Source organism: Marasmius oreades, chromosome 9, assembly GCF_018924745.1.
Source record: "Marasmius oreades isolate 03SP1 chromosome 9, whole genome shotgun sequence".
Classification (NCBI taxonomy): domain Eukaryota; kingdom Fungi; phylum Basidiomycota; class Agaricomycetes; order Agaricales; family Marasmiaceae; genus Marasmius; species Marasmius oreades.
In genome coordinates this window covers 2,359,474-2,380,665 of record NC_057331.1, presented here as the reverse complement: position 1 = coordinate 2,380,665, position 21,192 = coordinate 2,359,474, and the positions used below count along the sequence as shown (strand labels likewise).

General features: G+C 48.1%; 6 protein-coding genes across 6 annotated transcripts; 4 read left to right on the top strand and 2 right to left on the bottom strand.

The window, feature by feature from the left end:
- Window positions 1-3,533: 3,533 nt before the first annotated feature.
- E1B28_013669 (uncharacterized protein) lies at window positions 3,534-4,849 on the top strand (the record flags this gene model as incomplete). The annotated part of the gene is made up of 5 exons (XM_043158839.1): window positions 3,534-3,868; window positions 3,930-3,947; window positions 4,040-4,187; window positions 4,266-4,439; window positions 4,596-4,849. Exons 1-5 carry the CDS (start codon window positions 3,581-3,583, stop codon window positions 4,847-4,849), a joined length of 882 nt encoding a protein of 293 aa, XP_043004194.1. The 5' UTR covers window positions 3,534-3,580.
- Window positions 4,850-6,069: 1,220 nt separating this feature from the next.
- On the bottom strand, window positions 6,070-6,682 carry E1B28_013668 (uncharacterized protein). Its single transcript, XM_043158838.1, has 3 exons — window positions 6,543-6,682; window positions 6,310-6,471; window positions 6,070-6,245 (listed from the first exon to the last, which is right to left on the bottom strand). The coding sequence occupies exons 1-2, from the start codon at window positions 6,631-6,633 to the stop codon at window positions 6,311-6,313; spliced, it is 252 nt and encodes an 83-aa protein (XP_043004193.1). The 5' UTR covers window positions 6,634-6,682; the 3' UTR covers window positions 6,070-6,245; window position 6,310.
- Window positions 6,683-7,944: 1,262 nt separating this feature from the next.
- E1B28_013667 (uncharacterized protein) lies at window positions 7,945-8,941 on the bottom strand. Its single transcript, XM_043158837.1, has 4 exons — window positions 8,861-8,941; window positions 8,737-8,803; window positions 8,321-8,666; window positions 7,945-8,261 (listed from the first exon to the last, which is right to left on the bottom strand). Exons 1-4 carry the CDS (start codon window positions 8,879-8,881, stop codon window positions 8,108-8,110), a joined length of 588 nt encoding a protein of 195 aa, XP_043004192.1. The 5' UTR covers window positions 8,882-8,941; the 3' UTR covers window positions 7,945-8,107.
- A 39-nt stretch (window positions 8,942-8,980) lies between these two features.
- E1B28_013666 (uncharacterized protein) lies at window positions 8,981-15,806 on the top strand. Its single transcript, XM_043158836.1, has 6 exons — window positions 8,981-9,325; window positions 9,383-9,539; window positions 9,604-12,445; window positions 12,507-14,675; window positions 14,739-15,712; window positions 15,765-15,806. Exons 1-5 carry the CDS (start codon window positions 9,118-9,120, stop codon window positions 15,411-15,413), a joined length of 6,051 nt encoding a protein of 2,016 aa, XP_043004191.1. The 5' UTR covers window positions 8,981-9,117; the 3' UTR covers window positions 15,414-15,712; window positions 15,765-15,806.
- Window positions 15,807-16,019: 213 nt separating this feature from the next.
- E1B28_013665 (uncharacterized protein) lies at window positions 16,020-17,545 on the top strand (the record flags this gene model as incomplete). The annotated part of the gene is made up of 3 exons (XM_043158835.1): window positions 16,020-16,298; window positions 16,410-16,915; window positions 16,973-17,545. Exons 2-3 carry the CDS (start codon window positions 16,478-16,480, stop codon window positions 17,543-17,545), a joined length of 1,011 nt encoding a protein of 336 aa, XP_043004190.1. The 5' UTR covers window positions 16,020-16,298; window positions 16,410-16,477.
- A 1,817-nt stretch (window positions 17,546-19,362) lies between these two features.
- Window positions 19,363-20,175, top strand: E1B28_013664 (uncharacterized protein). Its single transcript, XM_043158834.1, has 5 exons — window positions 19,363-19,437; window positions 19,500-19,621; window positions 19,684-19,783; window positions 19,837-20,003; window positions 20,066-20,175. The coding sequence occupies exons 1-5, from the start codon at window positions 19,389-19,391 to the stop codon at window positions 20,135-20,137; spliced, it is 510 nt and encodes a 169-aa protein (XP_043004189.1). The 5' UTR covers window positions 19,363-19,388; the 3' UTR covers window positions 20,138-20,175.
- The last annotated feature ends 1,017 nt before the right edge of the window (window positions 20,176-21,192 follow it).

Sequence of the window (21,192 nt, the reverse complement as noted above, 5' to 3'; positions counted from 1 at the left end):
AACAGCTCGCCTAAAGTCTCCGGTCTTGAATGGTTTTAATCGACATCAACCGCCGTGACGATCACAGCGAGTCGACCATTTTCGGTCATCTTTCTTCTCATTCGCACTCATTTTCATCTCTAGCCCTTCCCAACAGCCAAACCTATCCCTCGCTGTTATTCACGGTCTTTCGACTTTCAAGTCTCCTATAAGCATCTGCCACTAACAGGCCCCATATCCGAGTCAACACGGTAATTTCTCTTGATGGCTTTTTTTTTTTTTTTTTTGTTATCATTTTATTGTGCGGGGGGCCGTGGAGCCCAAGATGCACATAGGCTACTGAGGAGTGTTTTAACTACCTAACTACGTGTTCAGTTACCTCACCGAAAGCCCCAGCGACGGAAAGAGATCCCCCCGCTGGTCCGTGGCTTCCAAACCACGTTTTTGACGGCTGTTGGCATCTGAGCAGACAATGTAAGTGGTCGGATGGTATAATACTTATGCTTACATCCGCCTGTCGATGCAGGCGCTCGTCAGGTATGACGAGTAGGGGAGGGAGGGGTTGATTCTAGAGAGCGTCAGTGCTGGCATTTACTTGTGATGTCGTCGGTCGAGATTGGGATGCCTCTTGATGGCTTTACTCGTATCGGCGTCACGCTTGCCGAGGGAACTTTCCTGGTCCTGTCGCTGTTTGCCAAAAGGGAGGTTCGTTTTTCTGTGGTTCCATCTTCGCTGAGATTCCTTCAGGGCGACGAGTTCAGAAATTGATTTGTGTGAGCGTTTTCGACGCTTTCGCCTCGCTTCTTGCTCGAGCTAATGAAAACGAATCTAGCCGCACAACGCTGTGACGGTCTCAAAGGAATACCCTAGTGATCTTCATCGACCGCTTCATGAGGTTGACATCGGTGAGTTACATGAGGACTAGTCAGGTTAATGGCACTTATGGTTTTTCTTTGACGCGTGAATTCTTTTGAACTCACGTTTGCATGGCGTGTTATCCGTGTTTTCAGGCGCGTTTCGATTAGTGCCGATAGGTGAAAACAACCCATTACATTTACATTACATATAGGATCCAGTGAGGAACTTCGATTGCAAATCGTTTGATTGGCACGTGCCGAATTCAAGGCACGCAGTCAAAGAAGGAAGGAACTTGGGTTCACTTGCAAGTTCGAAAGGTCCAATGTCACCATCCCATTCATTTTCGTGAAAAGAATTCCTCGTGTCTCTTTTCGAATGTTTCTTGATCTCTCGTATGAAAGCAATATCGGCAAAAGTCTCCTACTCCCACAACAAACTCATTGGCCTCCTCAAACAAGAACACAGCACGATGAACGTTTTAACTTTTAGTGGATCGCCATACCCTTGGTCACTTTTCTGCTCTCCGCGTACTACATAGGTTCGGCTCAAGAGATCATTTAACTTCGTTTCGGATTTTAGTTGAATACTGGATGCACGGTAACATTCCTGCTTCGCTCAAAACCAGACGAACGCATCAGCAGCTAGTACGCCACTTCGGGAAAGGGTTTCGTCGTCGAAGGCAACGCACTTGAGAAATCCCACGTAAAGAACTGCTGAAAGAAGTTGAAAAGCACGACAACGCCGATCTCTCGTTCTTTACAATCGTATCAGAATATTGACTATCTTTTGCATATTCTTTTCAGCTGGAACACCCGAAATTTTACTTAGCACTCGAAGGTGCCGTCATCAAACCAGCAGACCTCGTCACTTATGAATACACTCACGACAATCTAACCTCGATAAAAGATCATTATTGTTTCTTCAACAAGTCTCAGCAAAGCCTCACACGACTCTCTTCATCTCCTAGTCTCAAACCTCTCTACGGATGGTTGCTCGCTCACCCCTCATAAAGACAAGGTCGGTGTCGAGCGGAATATCAATCACTGTACTGGGTGGACATGGAATACGAATGAGGAGGGGGAATCGGGTGAGAAGATTCCACCCTCGAGCTGGTCTTCGACGGGTTGCCTACCAGGGACGTTGAAAAATGTCTTGGTGGTTAGACCCGCATTTTCGACGGATGGGGAGTGTCAGGCTGAAAAGGCGAAGGGGAAGAATGCTAATGCTAAGCCGCGTATAGAGTGGGTGACGGGGAACCGGGAGGTTGGACGATTTCAAGGAGGGATATGGCTCGTTTTATTGCGAATGCGGCTTTGAATGAGTGGGGTGGTTTACTGATAAGATCATATTATTGGTATTGCATTTAAGGCTTTTTTAACTATACCTACTAGTATGTCGATGGTTATTAGAACCCCCGCCGCCCTTCCACCTTTCCGCCCCTCGGAACACGGCTGAGGGTGATATCTGGTACAGTACTAGTGTTCGGGGTGACTCAAGAAAAACAAAAGGCCTGTAGTCCAAGTGCCGATACCGCATGCTGTCACCTCCCCTTGATCATCAGGCAGCGCCTCACTGACTTGAGGTCCAAACTGAGCTTTTCATAATCCCCAACCATCGCCGGTCGCTTCATGTAGCGAGGGGAGGTGCCCGCCTCGCCCATAGGTTACTATGTTAGCCACGACCACTGCTCTAGGACCGTGACAGGACCAGGGGAGCTAATACCTTCCTTACAGTTTCTCCCACCACGACAGGCTGCCAGACGTTTGATCGGGGGGACGGATTTCTTACACTGTTGGCAGAATTCATTGCTGGAACTTGGAATAACTGTAACGACCGCCAAACTGGTAGTAAATACCTGGGAAATCGGAAATGAAATTGACCTAGTACCAGTGCTTGCGGGGGTGAGTACTTGAGTCCCGGGTCCATCGGGGATCTTGAAACACCTGTTGACGGTGCTCTCTGGAGTATCGAGCGGTTTAATTGGTGATCTAAATTGACACCATCTTTGACGGAATGTTCGTGATATTATGGGGGAAGAATCATCTATAGTTAAGTCATTCCGAAGTGGCCCAGGGGGCGGACCATTTTGAGACTCACCGATGAAAAACCTGTGAGCTGGCCGCAGAACTGAGTCCCTTCAAGCCGACAACAATGGGAGTCTTTATACACCAGTGCCTCTGTTCTAAATTGCGCCGGGAATAATTTTTTGTCGGGAACCCATAGAAAATAAAAACTCACAAGGGTCCGTGATGTCCTAAGGTAAGTTAGGACTAAATTGACGCAAGTTTTAACGTCCAACGTATCTTACGTGGCTAACAGATCAATTATAAATGGTCACCTAATTGACACGATGGACGGTATACGAGGGACTCACGTCCTCTCCAAAACCGGGTTGGTGAAAGTTCTGGAACAATCATGATGTCGAACACCCTGGGCCCTGTCGAGTCAACATCAGTTAGTGAAGTTTGTCACCATGGATGACAGGAAAGCAACATATTTGCTTTATACTTGCGCTCCAGTGGCACGGAGCCCAAAAGCGTGTAGTTCAGAAAGTGCGGTGTTGGAAACCGTTGCAATGGACCAACAAAGGACTGGGGCCCGCTTTCTATATTTGGCAGATCTGACAGTGCTCCGGCAGTTGCCGAAAGTCAACTAAAGTTTACTGTCCAGGATACAAAGCGGTGCCGCGGCACAGTCTACCACCCATTCACTCTCTCTTGATCATCTACAGTCATCATCCCAAATGGCTTGCCTCCACAGTCCTGCCTCCCTTATACCTCGGAGCGACAATGCTTCCTCCGTCCCATCAAGCGTTTTTAGAGAGGCAGTAGAGAAGGACCCTGTTATGTCTACCTTTCAATGGAAGTCGCCACTGTTACAGGCCACTCCTTCTTCTTCTTCCTCTCTTCCGGATATCTCGTCCCTTTCTTCTAGACTTAGACGACTGGATGATCTCTTAAATGCACTAAGAGAGCTTCATCAGCTATTCCAAACAGCTACCGACAGAGAAATCAGCACTCGTGGAGCCGAGGTAAGGGGATTCATTATTTCAGAGCAAGCAATAACCTGACACTCCTTCACAATCGCTCCAGATCATTTCCCTTGTCGAGGTTTGTTCCTTCCTTTATTTTTTCCTCACCTGACCCCTCTGAGAAAAAAAAGACTAAATCAAAGCTTATCATTTCAATAATTTCTTTTCCAGGTCGCTCAGAGCACTCTTACGAAAGCTAGAATACATCTATGGAGATACTCGCCTTGCCCGGTTCATTTTCATCCCCATAAGCGTTTGTATTTCCTTGTTTTAAAGGATCTAAAAATTCGGGGGTCTTGCTTCGACGTCTCTCTTCGAAGTAGGTATCTGAGATCTTCTCACATTTTCTTTTTTTCCTTTCGCTAAAAGTCGAACCCCTTTTGATTTTGTCCTACAGGGCGGTGGGGTGTCCTTGTATTCCACTTATCGGAGGATTTCAAGTGGGGAGGGTCATACCGGACCTTTTACGCATCCTCCTTCGGCGCCCCGCGCAAGCCCAGTAGTGGCAGGGTCAACACTGCCTTTGACGCTACGGCCAAGCAAGACACTCCCTCGACGGAGTCGATGCCGCGTAAGTGTCCAATCCTCATTTTTTTTTTTTCAACTTCTTCTGGCACGTGTAATCAACATGCTCCGGTGCCTTGTTTTTATTTTTGTGCTGCTAAGGCGTCTATACTCAACTGACCAAAACCCGCAACTTTTTTTTTTTTGAAATGTGCGTAAACAGCCCCGAGTGCCTTCCCGACATCAGAAGGAATATCATCATTGTCCCTGCTAGCTCCACGACGGAAGGCTAAACCCTTGGACATCATCGAGTTTTTCCCCGACGTCGCTCTTTCTCTACAGGCTCGACGACCGATGAAACAGCGGTTTGGAATTTTCTGTACGCCGAAAACGTCGATGTTTCGGCCGCCGCCGATTGCTCATCGGGGTAAAGCGTTCGTTAGGGGGGCGTCGAGACATAGCTTGATCTCGGACTGAATTTTCTGATTGGGATGCAATTATATATACATATTACGCGGGGGCGTCCATCTCAGGCCGACAGAATTTACGGAGGGACATTCTCTTGGGAAAGGAATAGGATATCCATAGCGTCGGTTGTGCGTTGGGGACTTGGGCTTTTGGTTGCTTTCTTCTCTGTTTTCTTCTCTATGCGGGACAACGGTTATTCTTTTACTATACATTTACCATATGGATACCGTCGTCATATTCGACGGTTAGCTTGGGTAGTCAAATGAACAATGTACACAGACTAGTCCGTAAACATTCCTCCTTCCTGTTTAGGTCTCACTCTGGACAACTGGTCCGGGGTCTTAGTCCCAGTACGAATTTCATCCAGCTCACTCCGCCAATGTCGAAATTTCAAAATGAGTCCTTCCTCTTTTGGTGTACCTCCTTGGTACCCTTCTTCTTCTTCTATAATCTGGATGATATTTCCTAAAGCGCTGTCGAGCTTTTGAAGCGCGTCTCGCATGAGGAACGGATTTCCGAGGAGGCTTTGGGGGCTTTTTCGAGAGCCTTCCAGTGCGCTACCACCCGGAACGGATAAATTGGCTTTTCCCCCCATATCGTGAGTGACTTTAAAGAGAGGGGAATTCGGAAACTTACTGTCGGACGATTTGCTTGGATCTGATTGGGGGTATACCTAGATATGACGGGTCAGAATAATGTGTGAATAGCCATTTGACCTCCTTGAGATAGCTTGAGTACTTGCCTGACCGGGATTCTCAAGCGTAGGAGATGGAGGAATTCCGGTATCATGTTGCCCAGGGAATTTAGCATCAGTCACTGTATACGTAGATAGACGCGGGAAATGATTGAGAAGTAGTTAGTATCCAAGACTGTGAAGACTGTAGAGGAAACTCCCGCTTGAGGCTGAGTACAGACCGGATCCCATCGACATATTGTCCTTTCTTTTACTAGAAGTTGTGCAGTGAGGTGATGGTTTAGTTGAAAGTGACGCGATATAAGTATGACGTAGCTGGGAGTCACCACGTGGTCTGAGTTGGCGCTTAGTGCTTAACTCCGGGCATGCTTGGACCGCCGTCGGATATTATTATTGGATTATTATTACATGATGTAAATTTACGAATTAAAAGGATTTAAATCCTTCTCTGGGCCCCCGATCGAGGTAGGATGCTGAAGGACGACAGTACTCGACCACGGTGCTCAAGCCACGAAGCTGAAGTACTTACAAAAAAGTGGAACTTTAATTAAACTAGAACACCGTGACAATGCTACAAAATTATTACTTCGATAAGTTCCGACAATATGTACAGATTAATCCGGGCCATCGAGTGGGACCCTCCGAGAAGAACAACTTCATCTAGGTCCCAAAGAAGTTCTTCTGGGATGATGATCATCAGTGAGCAAGGAGCTCCACATATAAGTAGACCTTAGTTTACCGAAGTTGAAAGGTGTAGAACGGCAGAGTGCATTACCTCAAGGAATTGGCGCAATCAATGCAGTGGCAGCGCAAGCTGCAGAACAAGTTCCCAATGCTGAATTACAACCGATTAAAGCGGCTGGAGCGGCTGGAGCAGCGACAGTTGCAAAGGTAAACCCAGCGGCGGCATAACAAGCGACAGCGACGACGTTACAGCCTGTTGTTGATGACAATGTCAGTGATGAGAATATCCTTGAGATATGGAACATGCTGCAGCGGGGTACTTACCAGTTTGACAGATGCCGTAGGCGATAGGTCCTGCGTTGACCTCTTGCAGGCCGATGAGGAGGAGGACGGTGGCGAGAGAGGTGGAACGCATGTTAGTATTGGATGATTAGACGACGAGGAGCTTTAGTGGGTGATGGTTCGGTGTAAGAGAGGTGTGGGGTTATTGGGGGTTTTTATACTCGATACGGTTAGACGAATGTGGAAGCAGGTCAAAGCTCAAGGTTTGAGTTACCAACACAGACCTTCGAGAAGTTTCTTCTCCCCAATTCGAGACAATAGTATTTTGAAGAGTTATAGGTTTAGAGATCCCTATACCTAGAAAGGACTGATGGGAGGTCTACATAGTATGTACTTACAACAATAAAGTCGGCGCCCGTAACGACGATCTTCCGTACGTAGGAATTCAGCACTTTGCTGAGGACAGAAACTTCTCGGGCGGATGCATGGACAACAGGCTGTGTTTGTTGGTATTGAGAAACAATTGTGAAGCAAGGCCTTTGTCCCTAGGAGTACAGCGCTTTGATGCTAACTCGAACCTTATGGAGTACTAAAAAGGGCTTAATGCTGATGGCGTGAGTTTGAGTGTCATGAGTTATACAAGCGAGTAACGAATTTACATCAAGGTTGAGTACTGAGTGACAGCACTGCTCTTTAACTCAGTTTGAGTGTCGGTGTTATCCTGAGCTGCTCTGAGGCACCGCAACTTGGTCGATAGTCTTCTCGCTTTTCTGTTTCCCCACTAATGAGATGCCTACAACAGTCAATTTAGGCTGGTTTACGTAGGTACACGAGCACATGGAATTTGCACGCGAAGAGAGGAACATCACCTGGAGGGTGGAGAACGTCCGAAACTTTCAACGGTGCGGCACTACATTGCACTGGACAATCTGAGAGAGCGTCGCCATGTTGTCGACCGGAGTTGAACTTGGGGGACGGGTGTCGACAATACGTCTTGAAAAAAAAGAGGGCGACGAAGATATTGCTTTTAAGATCAGCTTGAAGTCAAGTAAGATCGATACATTTTGGGATCAAAGGACTTGACCGGGGATGCTACGAGCATGACATCTGTTGAGACTGTAGTTGTACAGTCCTAAACCGGGTTTCACCTTGGTCGGTCCCTCAGTAGGCCAGCCACATTCGCGATAAATGAAGAGCTACACACCGCTGATGTCTACATGAAACCTCCATTGTATTTGGGATCTTTCTGAAAGGATGTCAAAACATAGAACAAGATCGGAGAGTCAGAAATTCAGGTGTCGGCCTGCCAGTGAACAATGCCATCGGATTTGATTCATGTGAAGTTGAATTTAGACCGCTGTTCCTTCCCGACACAAGCATAAATAGGAGAATGAACGAGGAAATCTGACGAGACATGACACGAAGAAAGAAGCCTATACACGAAGGTCGATAGTATTAGGATACATCAAGCGTGATAGCCCGGAGTTCGAGTCCCGGTAACGGAATGGTTTTCTTTTTGTGCCATTTCTACAACTATATAGAGTTTACAGCGTAAAAGAGAGAGAAAGGTATTATATGAAGGTGTAAAGATGGTCGGTTGTATGATGCTATGACGGGGGTCCTTTCGAGTCTACTGCCATAGAATCATTTTCGCCATCAGGGAAATCATTTGCAGACGGTACTGCAGCAGAATTTATAGCACCTGCGGCAGCGGCAGCAGCAGCAGCAGCTCCATTCGACTGTAACGGAGGTATAACGTCCCTGTTCATGGAATGCAGTTCAAGAAACATTGCAATAGGTAGAAGAAACCACCAACACACCACTTTATCTGGAATCTCGTCACCCTCGGCTTCGCATTTATATCTCTAACCAAATTCTCTACGACCACTTTTGACGGAGGCTCTGCCTTCATTTCCTCGTTATCATACTCCGTATTTTGGTAGTACCCTACTCGGACGAACTCTTGGTCGTTGTAACTTCCTGTTAAAATGAGCGCCGCCACTCCCAGAATGTCTTCTGCAGGGACTTTTTGAGGATCCGGCGGGTCGACCTCGAATTCGAAGACGTTCACGCCGACTGGTACTGGTCCTACGAGCCAATCGTCGAGTTCTTGGTCAAGATCTTCGTTGCCAGGGGAAGAGACGTATATTAATTTCCATTCAACGTCTAGGTATAAAATTAGCACTGAAAAGACGCGTAATCGAAGGACGAGCACCATCAGGAAGAGGCGCGATACATTCAAAGGTGACGCGAAACCGATATGGGTCGATGAAGCGAGCTGGATTGTTGATGAATTCGACATTCTTGGAATGGGCGTATATGAGTTACGAAGCTCTGTAAGGAAGGGAGGTAAAGCCTACCCTGATTGTAACAATGGACATGACTGGGGTGGTAAAGGACAACGCCGCAACCGTGACTGACAGTGAGAGCGCGTGTCCTGCATGTTGGTAAAAGGACCTATACAAAAGCACGTGATGGTCCTCCTCCTTCTTTTGTTTTCCCCTTCACCGTTTACGACGACAAGGAGCTTGAACTCCGCTATTGTTTCTCTTCTGGTTCCTCTTTATTATGTTCTTCACGTCTTTTGTTTGATTTAGTTCTGTATCCACCCCAAGCCATGCCATCTCAACAAGAAAAAGAACCGCTGTTGCCGCCTCCATCGACGGCACAACCATCATCTTCACCACCGAAATTGCTTCCTATTCCCGCACCATCGACAACGACATCGAAGGCTTCGTTTACCTACCCAGAAAATGAAGAAGCTGGTAGCTCTATATCGACAGGTTTACCGCCAGAAATCGCTTCAGCTGATATTTCGATTGCTCGTGAGTCATGCGTAGACTCAGTTCATTATTCATGGCTGACTCAGTGATTTCTTGTAGCTGATGGATCATTTGTTGAGACATCTTCTAGTGCAGCAGCACTGGAGCTGAAGAAACGTTACGATAATCACTTTGGTGTCAACCCTCCCAGCGTACGGTCGCCGTATGTTATCACTGCGTTTATCAATCAGCATGGGAAGAGAATGTTCAGGATTGGGTCAGTTGCATCAGGTGTAACCAACATATAATCTGGCTTATTCTTCTCTCTCTTTGTGCCTTAGACATAAAGATATGTCAGCTCCAGCTGCAGCGGGATACTTTGTTGAAGACCAAATCATAAATCGTGCTTCATCCTCGTTCTCTCACCGTCATGTTTCTCCTTCAACTCCCTCCGCTGGCACTCATCGTTCCTCAAGAAGCCGGCGTCAGTCACGTTTGAGTGCATTCTTAACCAGCAATCCGAAAAAAAACAAGCTCCGGAAACCTCGCTCGAATCCAGACATGCAACAACAGCAGCAGACTACCACGTCACCGAAGAGGGTAACAGGTGCCATTCCATCTCATTCAACTATGCCTAGCAGGAGATTCGCTGGAGGCCGGACGTATTCACTCAGCGTAACAGCTATCGACCAACCTCCACATCCGACCAGCTCCACCCTTGTTGTTGGACCATACGTGTACGCAGGTGGACCATCATCATCATCACTTTCCCCATCAACCTCGACTCAGTCCGATTACAACACGCTAAGCCCGCCTCGTAATAGTAATCACCATCATCATTCTGCATCACAATCTCGGCTCACTAAGAAAGGCGATGTATTTGGTGAAGTCATGAACTGGAACTTTCATCCCAATTCTACTTCAGGGTCCATCTCTAATCTTGGGATCAGACGCGATAGGAACAACTCGAGCGCTTCGTCTATTTCCTACATGTCTCCTTCATCGGTCTCTTCTCAGTCTAGTTCTGCTTCTGTGGGAATCGGAATCGGAGAGTTTGGTGAACTCACCGCCGGCAGTGTCGTGAGATTACAGAGAAGTGGAAGCACGGCCACCGACAGCTCCTACCCCAAATCGGAAATGGGTCACTTACCGGGAGCGTTTTCTTCTTCACAACAGTTGATTGTCAAACCGTTTGGAAATCATGTCACGTTCGAACCGCGATGGAGACCGAAACCGTCGAGGGGAAGAAGAAGGAAGTCTTCAAATAATGGTTCTCTTTCTCCCCAGGATACTAACGCGGTCGGTACCAAATCCTCCGGTTCCGAGCCGTCGGCGTATGGTGTCGGCGATCCAATAAACCGCAATGAGGAAAGACGGCGGAAAAGTCAGAGTTGGTCCGGGGTTGGCGCTGAGGTGCCTGAGGATGATTTGTATGTGAGCAATGTTGGTAGAGGCACCAGTATCGGCATCAGCAACATCAATACTGGATACGTCTCAGATGCCCATTCTGACGTTGATGGTGAACAGGAGGGGAGGGAAGAGTTTGAGCTTTGGAGTGCATATTTTGATACGCACATCACTGGAGGAACTTCGTCTCCTGCTCGTGGGGGAGAACAGGCTGTCCCGGAAGTGCTGATTGAACGTGGGAGCGGCAGCAATGGGGTGGGAAAGGGTGTTCTGGAGAAGGGGAAGGAAGAAGGAGAAGAGGGAGAAGAATCAGATTTTTCGGAATTCCTACGTGTCGGTGCAAGTGCAATACTGCGAACGAAGCCATCATTGGATTCCGTCATGACCGCTCGTCAAGGGCGGTCGTCTTCGGACAATTTGAGAGATGCCGCCGCCAGAAGTGTTGGCAAGGTCGATGAAGGTGAAGAGGCGGATCGGGAAGATTTCACCATTGATGATGACAGTGATGATGATGAGATATCAGACGCCGAAACTCCACCTAGACCGCCTTCTGCTATTAGGGTGCGGAGGCGCGAGGATTTGCAGAAGGAGGTGCAGCAGGACATGCCCAAGGTTGACGTTGACGCCTCTGCGGACGTCGAGAAGGGAGATTCCTCGGCAGCAACATCGACAGTACTTGATTCTCAGACGCTCTTAGTACCCTCTAACCATGATGACCAGCTTCCCCATACACCGAGACCTCTGTCCACTAATCCTCCTCCACTTCCAACACAACCGCACCCAACAACATCAATGCACAGCCGGTTCTCAACTGATGTGTTTGATGTTTTACAAATGTATCGTGGATTACCGTTGTTGGATAGGCTGGAGAAACGGAAACGGGCGCGGGATGTTTTTAGTGAGGAGGATGAGGATGGAGACGATGATGCTGATGATGGAGAAGACGAATGGGTCATCCGGTTGTCGCTTGAAGACGATGAAAGTGCTGCACCGAGGAACGATCCACGATTTGTGATATGGGGTGAGGTGCATGGTAATGACGAAGATGAGGATGATATTGTTGCTCACAGTAATATCAGTCAGGCGGGAGCTGCCGGAAGTAATGCTAGTAGGGCAAGCAGTTTGAGTGTGGACGGCGGTAGTGAGAGCGCTGGCAGAAGACCTAGGGGAGGAAGTATGAGCAAGAGGAAGGCAATGAAAGAGATAAAGAAGAAAGAGAAGGAAGCTAGGAGCCGGAGTGGTTCCGGGACCGCGGGTGCTGGAGCTGTTGAAGGTATTCCTCTTCCGGTAACGACACCTGCATCCTCGACATTTACTGTGACCCCATCTGACAATCCGGAACCAACGCTTACCACTTCTACACACCTCTCGGCACCACCACACCAGCCGGAAGGTACGGAGAAGAAAAAGAAACAGATACTGGCAGCGACGATCGAGAGATGGCTTGCTCAGGTGACGAGCGAGTATAATTACGATGAGCTATTAATCTTCTTCTTGACTTACCGGACATATATCAGTCCAGTCGACCTTGCACATTTGTTCATCTGTAGGTTCCACTGGGCGTTAACGGATGATACCAGTGGGTTGGCTGGTGCTGGCACGGAGGATCGAGTGAAACGAATTGTCCGGTTGAGGACGTTTGTTGCGCTACAGTATTGGATCACTACGTTCTTCTCTGTGGATTTCTTGCACAACAGGGAGTTGAGAGTTCTCATGGCAAGCTGGTTGAATGCAATGGTGAAGGATCCCATCTTGGGGAAGTATCCGGATGCGATGGTGAGTGCTTTAGAGTAAGTCCCGTTAAGATCATGACTCTTAATGGCTCAACTGAAAACAGAGTATTGTGAAGAAACTCCGCAAAGTGGCAAAAGAATGCAAACGGATGTTTGTTCCTTTGTCTCCAAGCAAGTCAAAGTCATCTGCTCAGCAGGAAGAAGGGGCTGAAGGGGCACCAGCGAGATCTCCCACGAATCCATCCAATTTTCTTCCAATTTCCGATCCCGCGGAAACCAGCCTTGGGAAAGAACATCTCCTTGGTGAAAAATTCGCCGAGGCGGCACGAGAGCTCAAGAAACAGCGTACTTCAGAGGATTCAGATGTTGATCTGGACTTCCTCCCAGACACGTCGTCTACGTCTAATGGTTCCAAGGGTCTCCATATCACTACCACAGGTCTACCTCTATCATCCCTTTCGATATTACAACGAACAAATCTCGCTCCTAGCCCATCGACCACAGATATGGACAGTCTTATCGAGACGTCGCAGGCATTACCTGTTCATCGTAACTTACTGTCAAAGGTTATCGGCAGTGTGGGGAGGTGGAAGCGGGTATTGAACAGTCACCGCTCCATGTCGAGAATGACGGCGTATGGTGGATATAGTGGAGAGGGCGTAGGTCTGGCCGCCATTGGGATGAGTATGATGGAACTGAGGTCTCATGGAAACAGGAATATGTGGCAGGTACAAGGGGGTATAGAGAGTTATCTGAGGGTCATTGACCAGAACCCCCCTCCACAGCGCGATGCGATTGGTGATGCACCTGCGATGTCAACATCGAGAAATACCATGAACGTTACCACTCCATCGACGTCACTCGAAGTGACGGCAGAGGAATCGCAACCATCCGCCTCTTCTGCTGCTACGACGACTTCATTCGAAGAAGCAGAGCCAGCCCCCCCGTTGCCCAATGAGGACGCCGATCACGAACTTTCCACAGTACCTCCTGCATCTGAACTTGACACAATGTCTTTATCCTCCCGTACCTCGTTCATTTCCATAGCACACACATCTTCCACAGAATCCTTTGGCGAGCTCCTTTCAGCTAACCGAGCTTCTGCGATGTTCCCCGCCTTCCATTCCCCGCGGCAATTCGATGTCGTTTCGATCGATGAATTGTCTGATTCGTCTTCTAACGAGGAACCTGGCCTTCCGCCCGGTCTAGGACCTCAACACCTTCAGCACCAAAACCGAACTCCAAGGAGGCTACCTACGAGGAGACTTATGGAAGTAAACAATGATGACCGTAGTACCGTCTCTTCGATGGGTATCATATCGCGAGATTCGTATGCGTCCACCACAACCGCAAGCTCGACGACGTCTTCAGTCGTTGTCGACGATGCTGGTCAAGGGTTGGGTAAAGGAATACAACAGTGGCAGCTCAATCGGCTGGTAGATTCTCTCACAGACGACGAAGAGGTCGGTGATGTTGAAGATGCTTTGAAGAGGTTAGAAGGACATATCAACCCCCAGAAGCAACAAGAAAAGGCGACTAAGGTCGAAGGATGGGTTCGGACCATAAGAGAGAAATTGGCCGCGGGAGACTATGACTCCGACGAGGGACCAAGATGCGAAGAGGAAGACGAAGACGAAGACGAGAGCGCTGGTAGTACTTTCGAGCAACATCCGAATGGAGGTGATGCCATGAATGACGATATTCCCTCCATAATCGGGCCACAAACCGAAGACCAAGGCGTGAAGCAAGCCAACGGTGGTCTTGATCCAGTCAGAGCCCCAGGGCCTACGTCTCCTCCACGTACAACCTCTGATGCCAGACCTGCCGTTGAGGACGTTGTCCCAATTGAGATTTTGCAAAGTAGGGTACCCGGTTCCGAAGTTTCACCTCTCACACCAAACAGGCCCTCCATCTCCATCAAATCCAACTTTGTCAATCCACCACATCATTCGTTCGTATTGGATACCAAAGCAGTCATTATCGCGCAACACTTTGCCATGATTGATCGGGACCTGTTCTGCTCTCTTGGCTTTGAGGAGTTCTTGGCTGGTGATTGGATGAATTGTGAGGAGATTGAAGTATTGGATTGGAAAACGTTCATGAACGACTGTGCGAGATGGAGAGCCGAATCCCGCTGGCCTGAGAGAACTGGGGCTCTAGGCACTATTCGAGCGAGGTTCAATCTGGTTGCCAACTTCACAACTTCGGAAGTTGTACTCACTCATCCGAATGAACGAATACAGGTGTTCGTGAAACTACTTCATGTGGCGTGGGTGAGTCATAGCCGCTTGTTGTGGTTGAATGTGTATTCCTGACTCCAAACCATTCTGTCGTAGCGGTCATACCACAGGAATAGCCTGAACACTGTTGTTGCGATCATAACAGGTCTGCAGAGTAAATTGGTGACACAGGCTATGCGCCGGTCAATAAATCGTTTATCAAAATGGGACGCTCGAATATTCCGCGACCTGAAACTGTTCATTGCCAACACGAATTGTTTTCAGTATCTGCGTGAGGCCATCGAGAGGGTTTTGGACGCTAAGCCCATTGATTCGGGTGCACATGTCTCTTCCGTCGTCAATGGGAGTGCTACAGATCAGCCTACAAGAGGGAGAGGCAACAAAACGATGACATCGGGGTGCATTCCTTTTATTGGTATCTATCTATCTCAGCTTTACCAACACCACCAACTTCCGGATCTCATCGATCCCACGGCTCCTAATGAAGTGGTCGGAATTGACCCAACCACATTCAGTTTCGATTCACCCGCTCACCCCGAAGTCTTCGATGCCCTCGCCCCTCTTCCACCTTCCTTACAACTTGAGCCCTTGATCAATGTGCAGAAGCAGCGCTTGATTGCAGGAGTTGTTAACAGCTGTATAACAGGCCAGCAGCTTGCCAACCGTGTACGTTTTGCCCTTACGGACACAGATATGCAAAAGGCTTGCTTGGAATTGAAAGCCTTGGACTCGGAAACACTTCAACGCGTTTTACTTTCTCTTCCTGGTTGAATGGACTTTTTCATGTTGTGTACTCTTCATTGCTCTCGCTGGATATTTATCAATCTTTTTACCATCGCTATATACACCATCGTCGTCATGATTTTCCTTCCGCTATGTGATATAGACTCGTTATGTTGTTTCTTAGTCGGTTGCATTCCAAGTTTCTTTCTTCTGCTCATCGAACACATCAATCTTATAGATGACGAGTCACCACAGAGCCTGGTTACCAATGCTGACCGCTGATCAACCACCGTCACAGAATCCAGGAGTAAGCTTCGCCCAAGCGCCCATAACAATATTACGTCAGGGTCTCGGCTTTTTCAAATTCATCCGAACTCATGCTCAGAGCCATTTTTGTAGGCATCGACCTGATATAACCCCCCAACAGACATTCAAGTTACCCCACTCATATCTTTCCTCGATCACAGCGACATTCCAGACACAACATGTTCACATCATTGTCAACTTCTTCATCTAAACGGAAGGAACCTGAGGTGGTTATCGTCAAGTTGTCGTCAAGACCGATCACCTGGTTGGTGGAGTCCAAGCTGCCGCGGGGAAGACGCGGACGCCAAGTTTGCGCCCGCCTGTAAGAGGGCACTCGGAGCAGGTAACGTCGATAACAAGATCTTCAAGCAATACCGAACTCTCTGTCTTACACATAGGTCTACCTCGCCTTGCGCTGCCGTCACTGCACATAACGCTCTCACACCTTGTCGGAACTGGCGACACTGTCGACCTCATCCATGGTACTGGCGGGATTCTATGTCATCCAACTTGAAGCTTGAAGTCTGGACTCTGTGCCTGGTCTTTGCATGCTCGTCGGAAGCGCCCAAATCTTACCGGCCCCCTCAGTGTCATCCGAGTCGGGGTTCGCTCCCTTGCGTCAGTGAGGTGAGTTTGAGATCAATAGCACAACCAGCACGATCGCGCACCGCGGTTTCCTCCAAGCGATTTTACAATTTTATATTTCGCTTTTCTTACTTATTTTGTGATATTAAATAGCCTTGTCCGGATTCCTTGTCAGAGCCATTGGCCCATTCCACCTGCTATCTAAGGTCAAGTTCTTGTAGATGCAGAGCCACCAACTTTCCACCAATCCACCCAGTTCGTTTCGTGTCGCAGACTGGATATATCCCGAATCAAGGTGTTCTGTGCACAATTTTGGAAGAAATCCGAGTCAGCTCGGATGTGGAACCCTTCGCACCTTCGTCTCTCAACCCACTTCTCCCAGTAATCCTCAATTCCAAAACAACCAATTCGAGCGGATCAATCACTATGATCTTCACTCTACACACAATCCTTCTCGTTCCATTCTCACTCCCTCGGGTCGAGCTTTCGCTATCGGTGGTCGCATCCAAAACATTTCTTCAGATCCCCTTAGCCCTTGTATCATGTACTGGCCAGATAATGAACCGCTTCCAGAACCAGGTCAAATCCGTCCTGGTAACCTGCTTAACATCACTCACCCTCCCATTGTCAACACCGGTAACCGTGGACCGATCACTCATGTAAGCCTCAGACTTATTCTAGGACTATTTAACTGACTGGAATTATCTCAATATCAGCAAGCGGGCGACTGGATTTGCAAAAAATGCAGCTACTTGAATTGGAGGAGAAGGAAAGTTTGTCAGACATGTTTACCTTACGCTGAAGGTAACGGGGATTCCATTTCTGCACTTCAGGCAGAACGTATCGCTTTTCTCACTTCTGCGCTGGCTCAAACATCCATCTCCTCATGTCCTCAGCCTACGCCCGCCGTCATTCCTTCCCGCCACAGCCAGAGTCTGACGTCCCAGGGACGTCAATTTGGCCACTATGAGCATCACCTCGACGTCTGCTCCCAACGTCTTCGTCGCTTTACAAAGCCAGGACAGGCCCGTCCGAATATCTCTACTGACGTTATTTACCAAACTGCTCCCTCTATTTCCGACCCTCTTCTTGCTCCTCGAGGCCCTTCCCTCCTTCCTTATCCCTATCACCTACGAAGACCCCAAGAAGACAACGGCTACCTTCAAGGGTTTGTCTCGTCGCCAAGCGACTCCGACTCTTCGGAGGTGGGCGACTCTGAGGCTGACGCGTCTTGGTTTCCCAAGTACTCAACCTCGCGGTTCAGTGGCATCCATCACCAGTGGATATAAAGAGTGTCTGGACACTATACGATGTCCGATCATTGGCTTCCAATAGGCCACGTCAACTCAGTCGTATATTCCTATTATCCGCTCTATTTATATATCAACCATCTACTGCTTCATCCTTTGTTTTGCATCTGACTCTACCGTCTGCCTTTTTCGCCTTCATGTTCTTGGTTCATTTCATTCGTTCGATACCTTCGCCGAGCGCTGGAGTCATCGATCAGACTTTCGATTTTGTGTTTCGCTTGTCCTTTTTCTTGACCATAATGTTTCTTGGCTATAATTTTCATAATTAGCCGTGCACGCAGAAACCCCCGACACCACTGATGCTGTATCCCGTAGCCTTTCTGTTTATTCATTATCAGACTCTTGAGATCTGTATAGAAGGATCGTCAGCGCCACCTCCATTCTGCTTATCATCATGATGCTTTTCAGATTCCTCCGTTTCCATATTTTGAAATCCTCATGGACTCGGAACTGATCGCGACGAGCACAAGCGACTATACCCATTCGGTGAGGGATGAAATTACGGAGAGGAACGCGAAGTCTGATTCATGATTGCCAGGTCTGTCATCGACGGGTGGTTCGAATACTCTGGATTATATAATCGGCAAAAAACGTCCGAGGATATATCTCTATGGCGAAGTGGCAGGGGATCTTCAAGCAGAGAATCAAGATTCTCCAGTTCGAGATATATATATTTGAGGTTTAACTTTTTCCTGAGAGTCCCGTCAACTATAAACGACCGGGGGCCAGACTGGATACTGTGGGGACGTGTTCCCGAGATCCATCAGATTATCCCATGTGCTGGGAGATTCAGATGAAGCCGGGTTCTTCGTTCTGAAGATGAAATAAAGATATCCGATGGCGGGAACGCGCAAGAGGGGGGATGGAGAAGATCGGAACAATCGAAACGACTCCAAGGAACACAGCGCCTGCAACATTTGAAGGACTCGCTGACAAGGCTATCGAAGATGTGAAGCTCAATCCTCCTTCTAGCGAGGATGAGTAGCTGAGAAACAGTTGCACGATTGAGGTCATTCCTCGAAGGGCCATTGCGCTCTGTGAGGACTATTTTCCCGGGGGAATGTAAGGTGGATACCCCGAATTAGAATCCACACTGAGGAAGATTGAGAGTGAGGTTCTAGCCTTCCACCGAAGCCTTGAACCACCCACAATTGCAAATTAAATCCAGGCACCTCGTCGGAAGATGGGCATATGAAGAATTCCAAGACCTAGGAGTGTTCAGCGCAATCTGACACCGATATTAGAGCAGGAGGGGAGCTTCAGTACTTCAGTCACCAATGTGACTTATTTCGGTGATGTTGTAACTTGAGAATTCTCTCTGTATATCCTCCGGAGCACCTAGCGTTCAATTACATGGTAGTAATTGGGCATATAATTGGTGCCCACGTCGGGGTTTCTGCCTCGTGCAGTGTCCGCCTCGCATTGCGCCAAATTATTCAGTGAGGTACTCGCCTTCCAATAACTCGCAATCACTGACTTCTGCTTCCGAAACTCTTCAGGAGCATGCAGTCGCAAATAGCATTGTCGAGGCTATCAGTTGAGAGGTACCGGTGGGAGAATTCTGGCAAGACTGTGACTGGAAATGGTTCATCGGCTTCAATGTGGTTAATCCTTGCACCAGAATATGCACGTGGCTACTGCTGCTCACGCGCAGATGTTGAAGAAGTGGTCTCAAATTTCTTGTGGTAGAACGAGACAGACGTTGAGTTCATCGAGAGCAACATCGAACAAGCATGTGTGAAGAATGTCAGTGGCTGTGTTAACGCAAAGCGAGGGACGTGTCGGCCGGCACTCAACGCCGTTCTACCCTTTAATATCTTACATGAGTTTTCGACAAGCAGCTGTTCTTTCTCCAGTGTCATTTTTCCTCGGTGCGTCCTACGATTTGTGCTTCGTCTCCGTCAAATACTAAGGAGATTTACCATTGCACTAGGCATCTTATTCATCTGTTTCAATGTTGACTGGCGTTTGTTATGGGGAGAACTCTCGCAAGAAGATATTAAAGACGGGTTTCAATTCTACACGATATTCTACAGTGCACCTCCTGCCATCAAGGTCCGAAACACAGTACCTTTGGTTTATTTGGTCGTTTCTTTACCATCTTTCTTTGGAATCAGGCCTTACTCCATGGATTGATGGGAGTCGGAATGCTGGGTTTGGTATCCAAATTACACAAATGGGACGATAGTGCAATGTTCTTTGACGGAACAAGTCTGGGTGCGCCAATTGAACCCTACGTTTACTGGTCGAACTAACTTTGCTTGTTTAAGGCATATATGTCTTTGGAATGGCAGTGTACATTACTGTAATTGTACCGATGCTCGGGACGACTGTAGCTGCTTCTGTAACGGAATCTGACAGGATTGAAGCGATGAGAGTGCTTTCTGCGGCGAATGTCATCGTCGTGATTTGCCTGGGCGCGATTCTAACTCTCCAAGTACGTGGTATAAGACTTTTTTACTTTGCGACTTTCGCTCAAATACTCGACTTTGTTTCTAGGCTGGACAGGTATATGTAAATCGTACGGTGTTGAAAGAGCAAAAAGTTTCGGCGACCAAAAAATTACAGTAGTTACACCTTTCTGTGGTAATATATCGCTGATTCTCTCCTATCAACTGTGCACTCGGCTCTTCCCTAATAAGCATACGCCGAGCGAGAGCGTGTTGAGAAACCGCTACGGTTCGTGTATAATGCATCTCATATCTCTTGTCTTCAGCCTTCTGCATCCGTAAGGCGTTGGGGAAGCCGGTCTTTGATACCGCTAGCCACGGTTTTCTGACCATTACACCGGCGGGTTTTCAAAGCTGGGAGGCTCTCGACCGCTTCAGTGACGGCTTTCCGCAGTTTTGCCGAAACCCACTTGATCATGACCTCAACCAGTCAGAGCAAGTTGGCTGGAGGGTAACTCGGCTCCGAGCGAATTTGAGTGTTTCTTCGAGTCTAACCTATCAAGCTGATGAAAGTTACAGAAGGAAAGGAAGACGAGGAACTCACGTTTACTTGGTATCCATACTCGATCGTCCAAAGTACTAGTCGAAATTGGGTTAGGTTTCGTCATGGTCATCGGGTTTTCGATTATGAGCTACGATCGAGGTCCAAGTTTTGTCGGTCCCTGACCGGACCTCCACCATGTCTACATTGTCACCTCCATCAAATCATCACAGTAGCAGCGACCGCGACGAGTATGATAGCCTCCCCCACATCCGCATGTACGTGGTGCTCAATATGAGCAAGTCCATGATGCAACCCGAGCTTCCTTCACAGAGCTATGGAGTACGCCAAGGATATGGACATCCTTTCCCTTCGGTGCAGTGGCAAAGATATTTGCACGCCCACGTGAATAGTTGTGCTTGAGCGATTTTAGCTAGTTCTCTTGCTGTTTCCGAGCAAGAAGTACGCGATAGACATGAAGAGTTGTCGTGTGGAAGAGATTGTATGAGAGGCAAAGTGGTGATGGGTTTCTGAGTCGAAAGTGTAAGGAGGCGCTGGACTACATCGCTAAGGGGGCCTAAGAGCAATTTCATCCATTACGTCGGTTTATCAGAAAAGTAACGTGGTGTTGGTAGGACTAGGAACACCGGTATTGACTACGGGTTCGAAACTCCAGTAAGAAGCATGCGCATCTT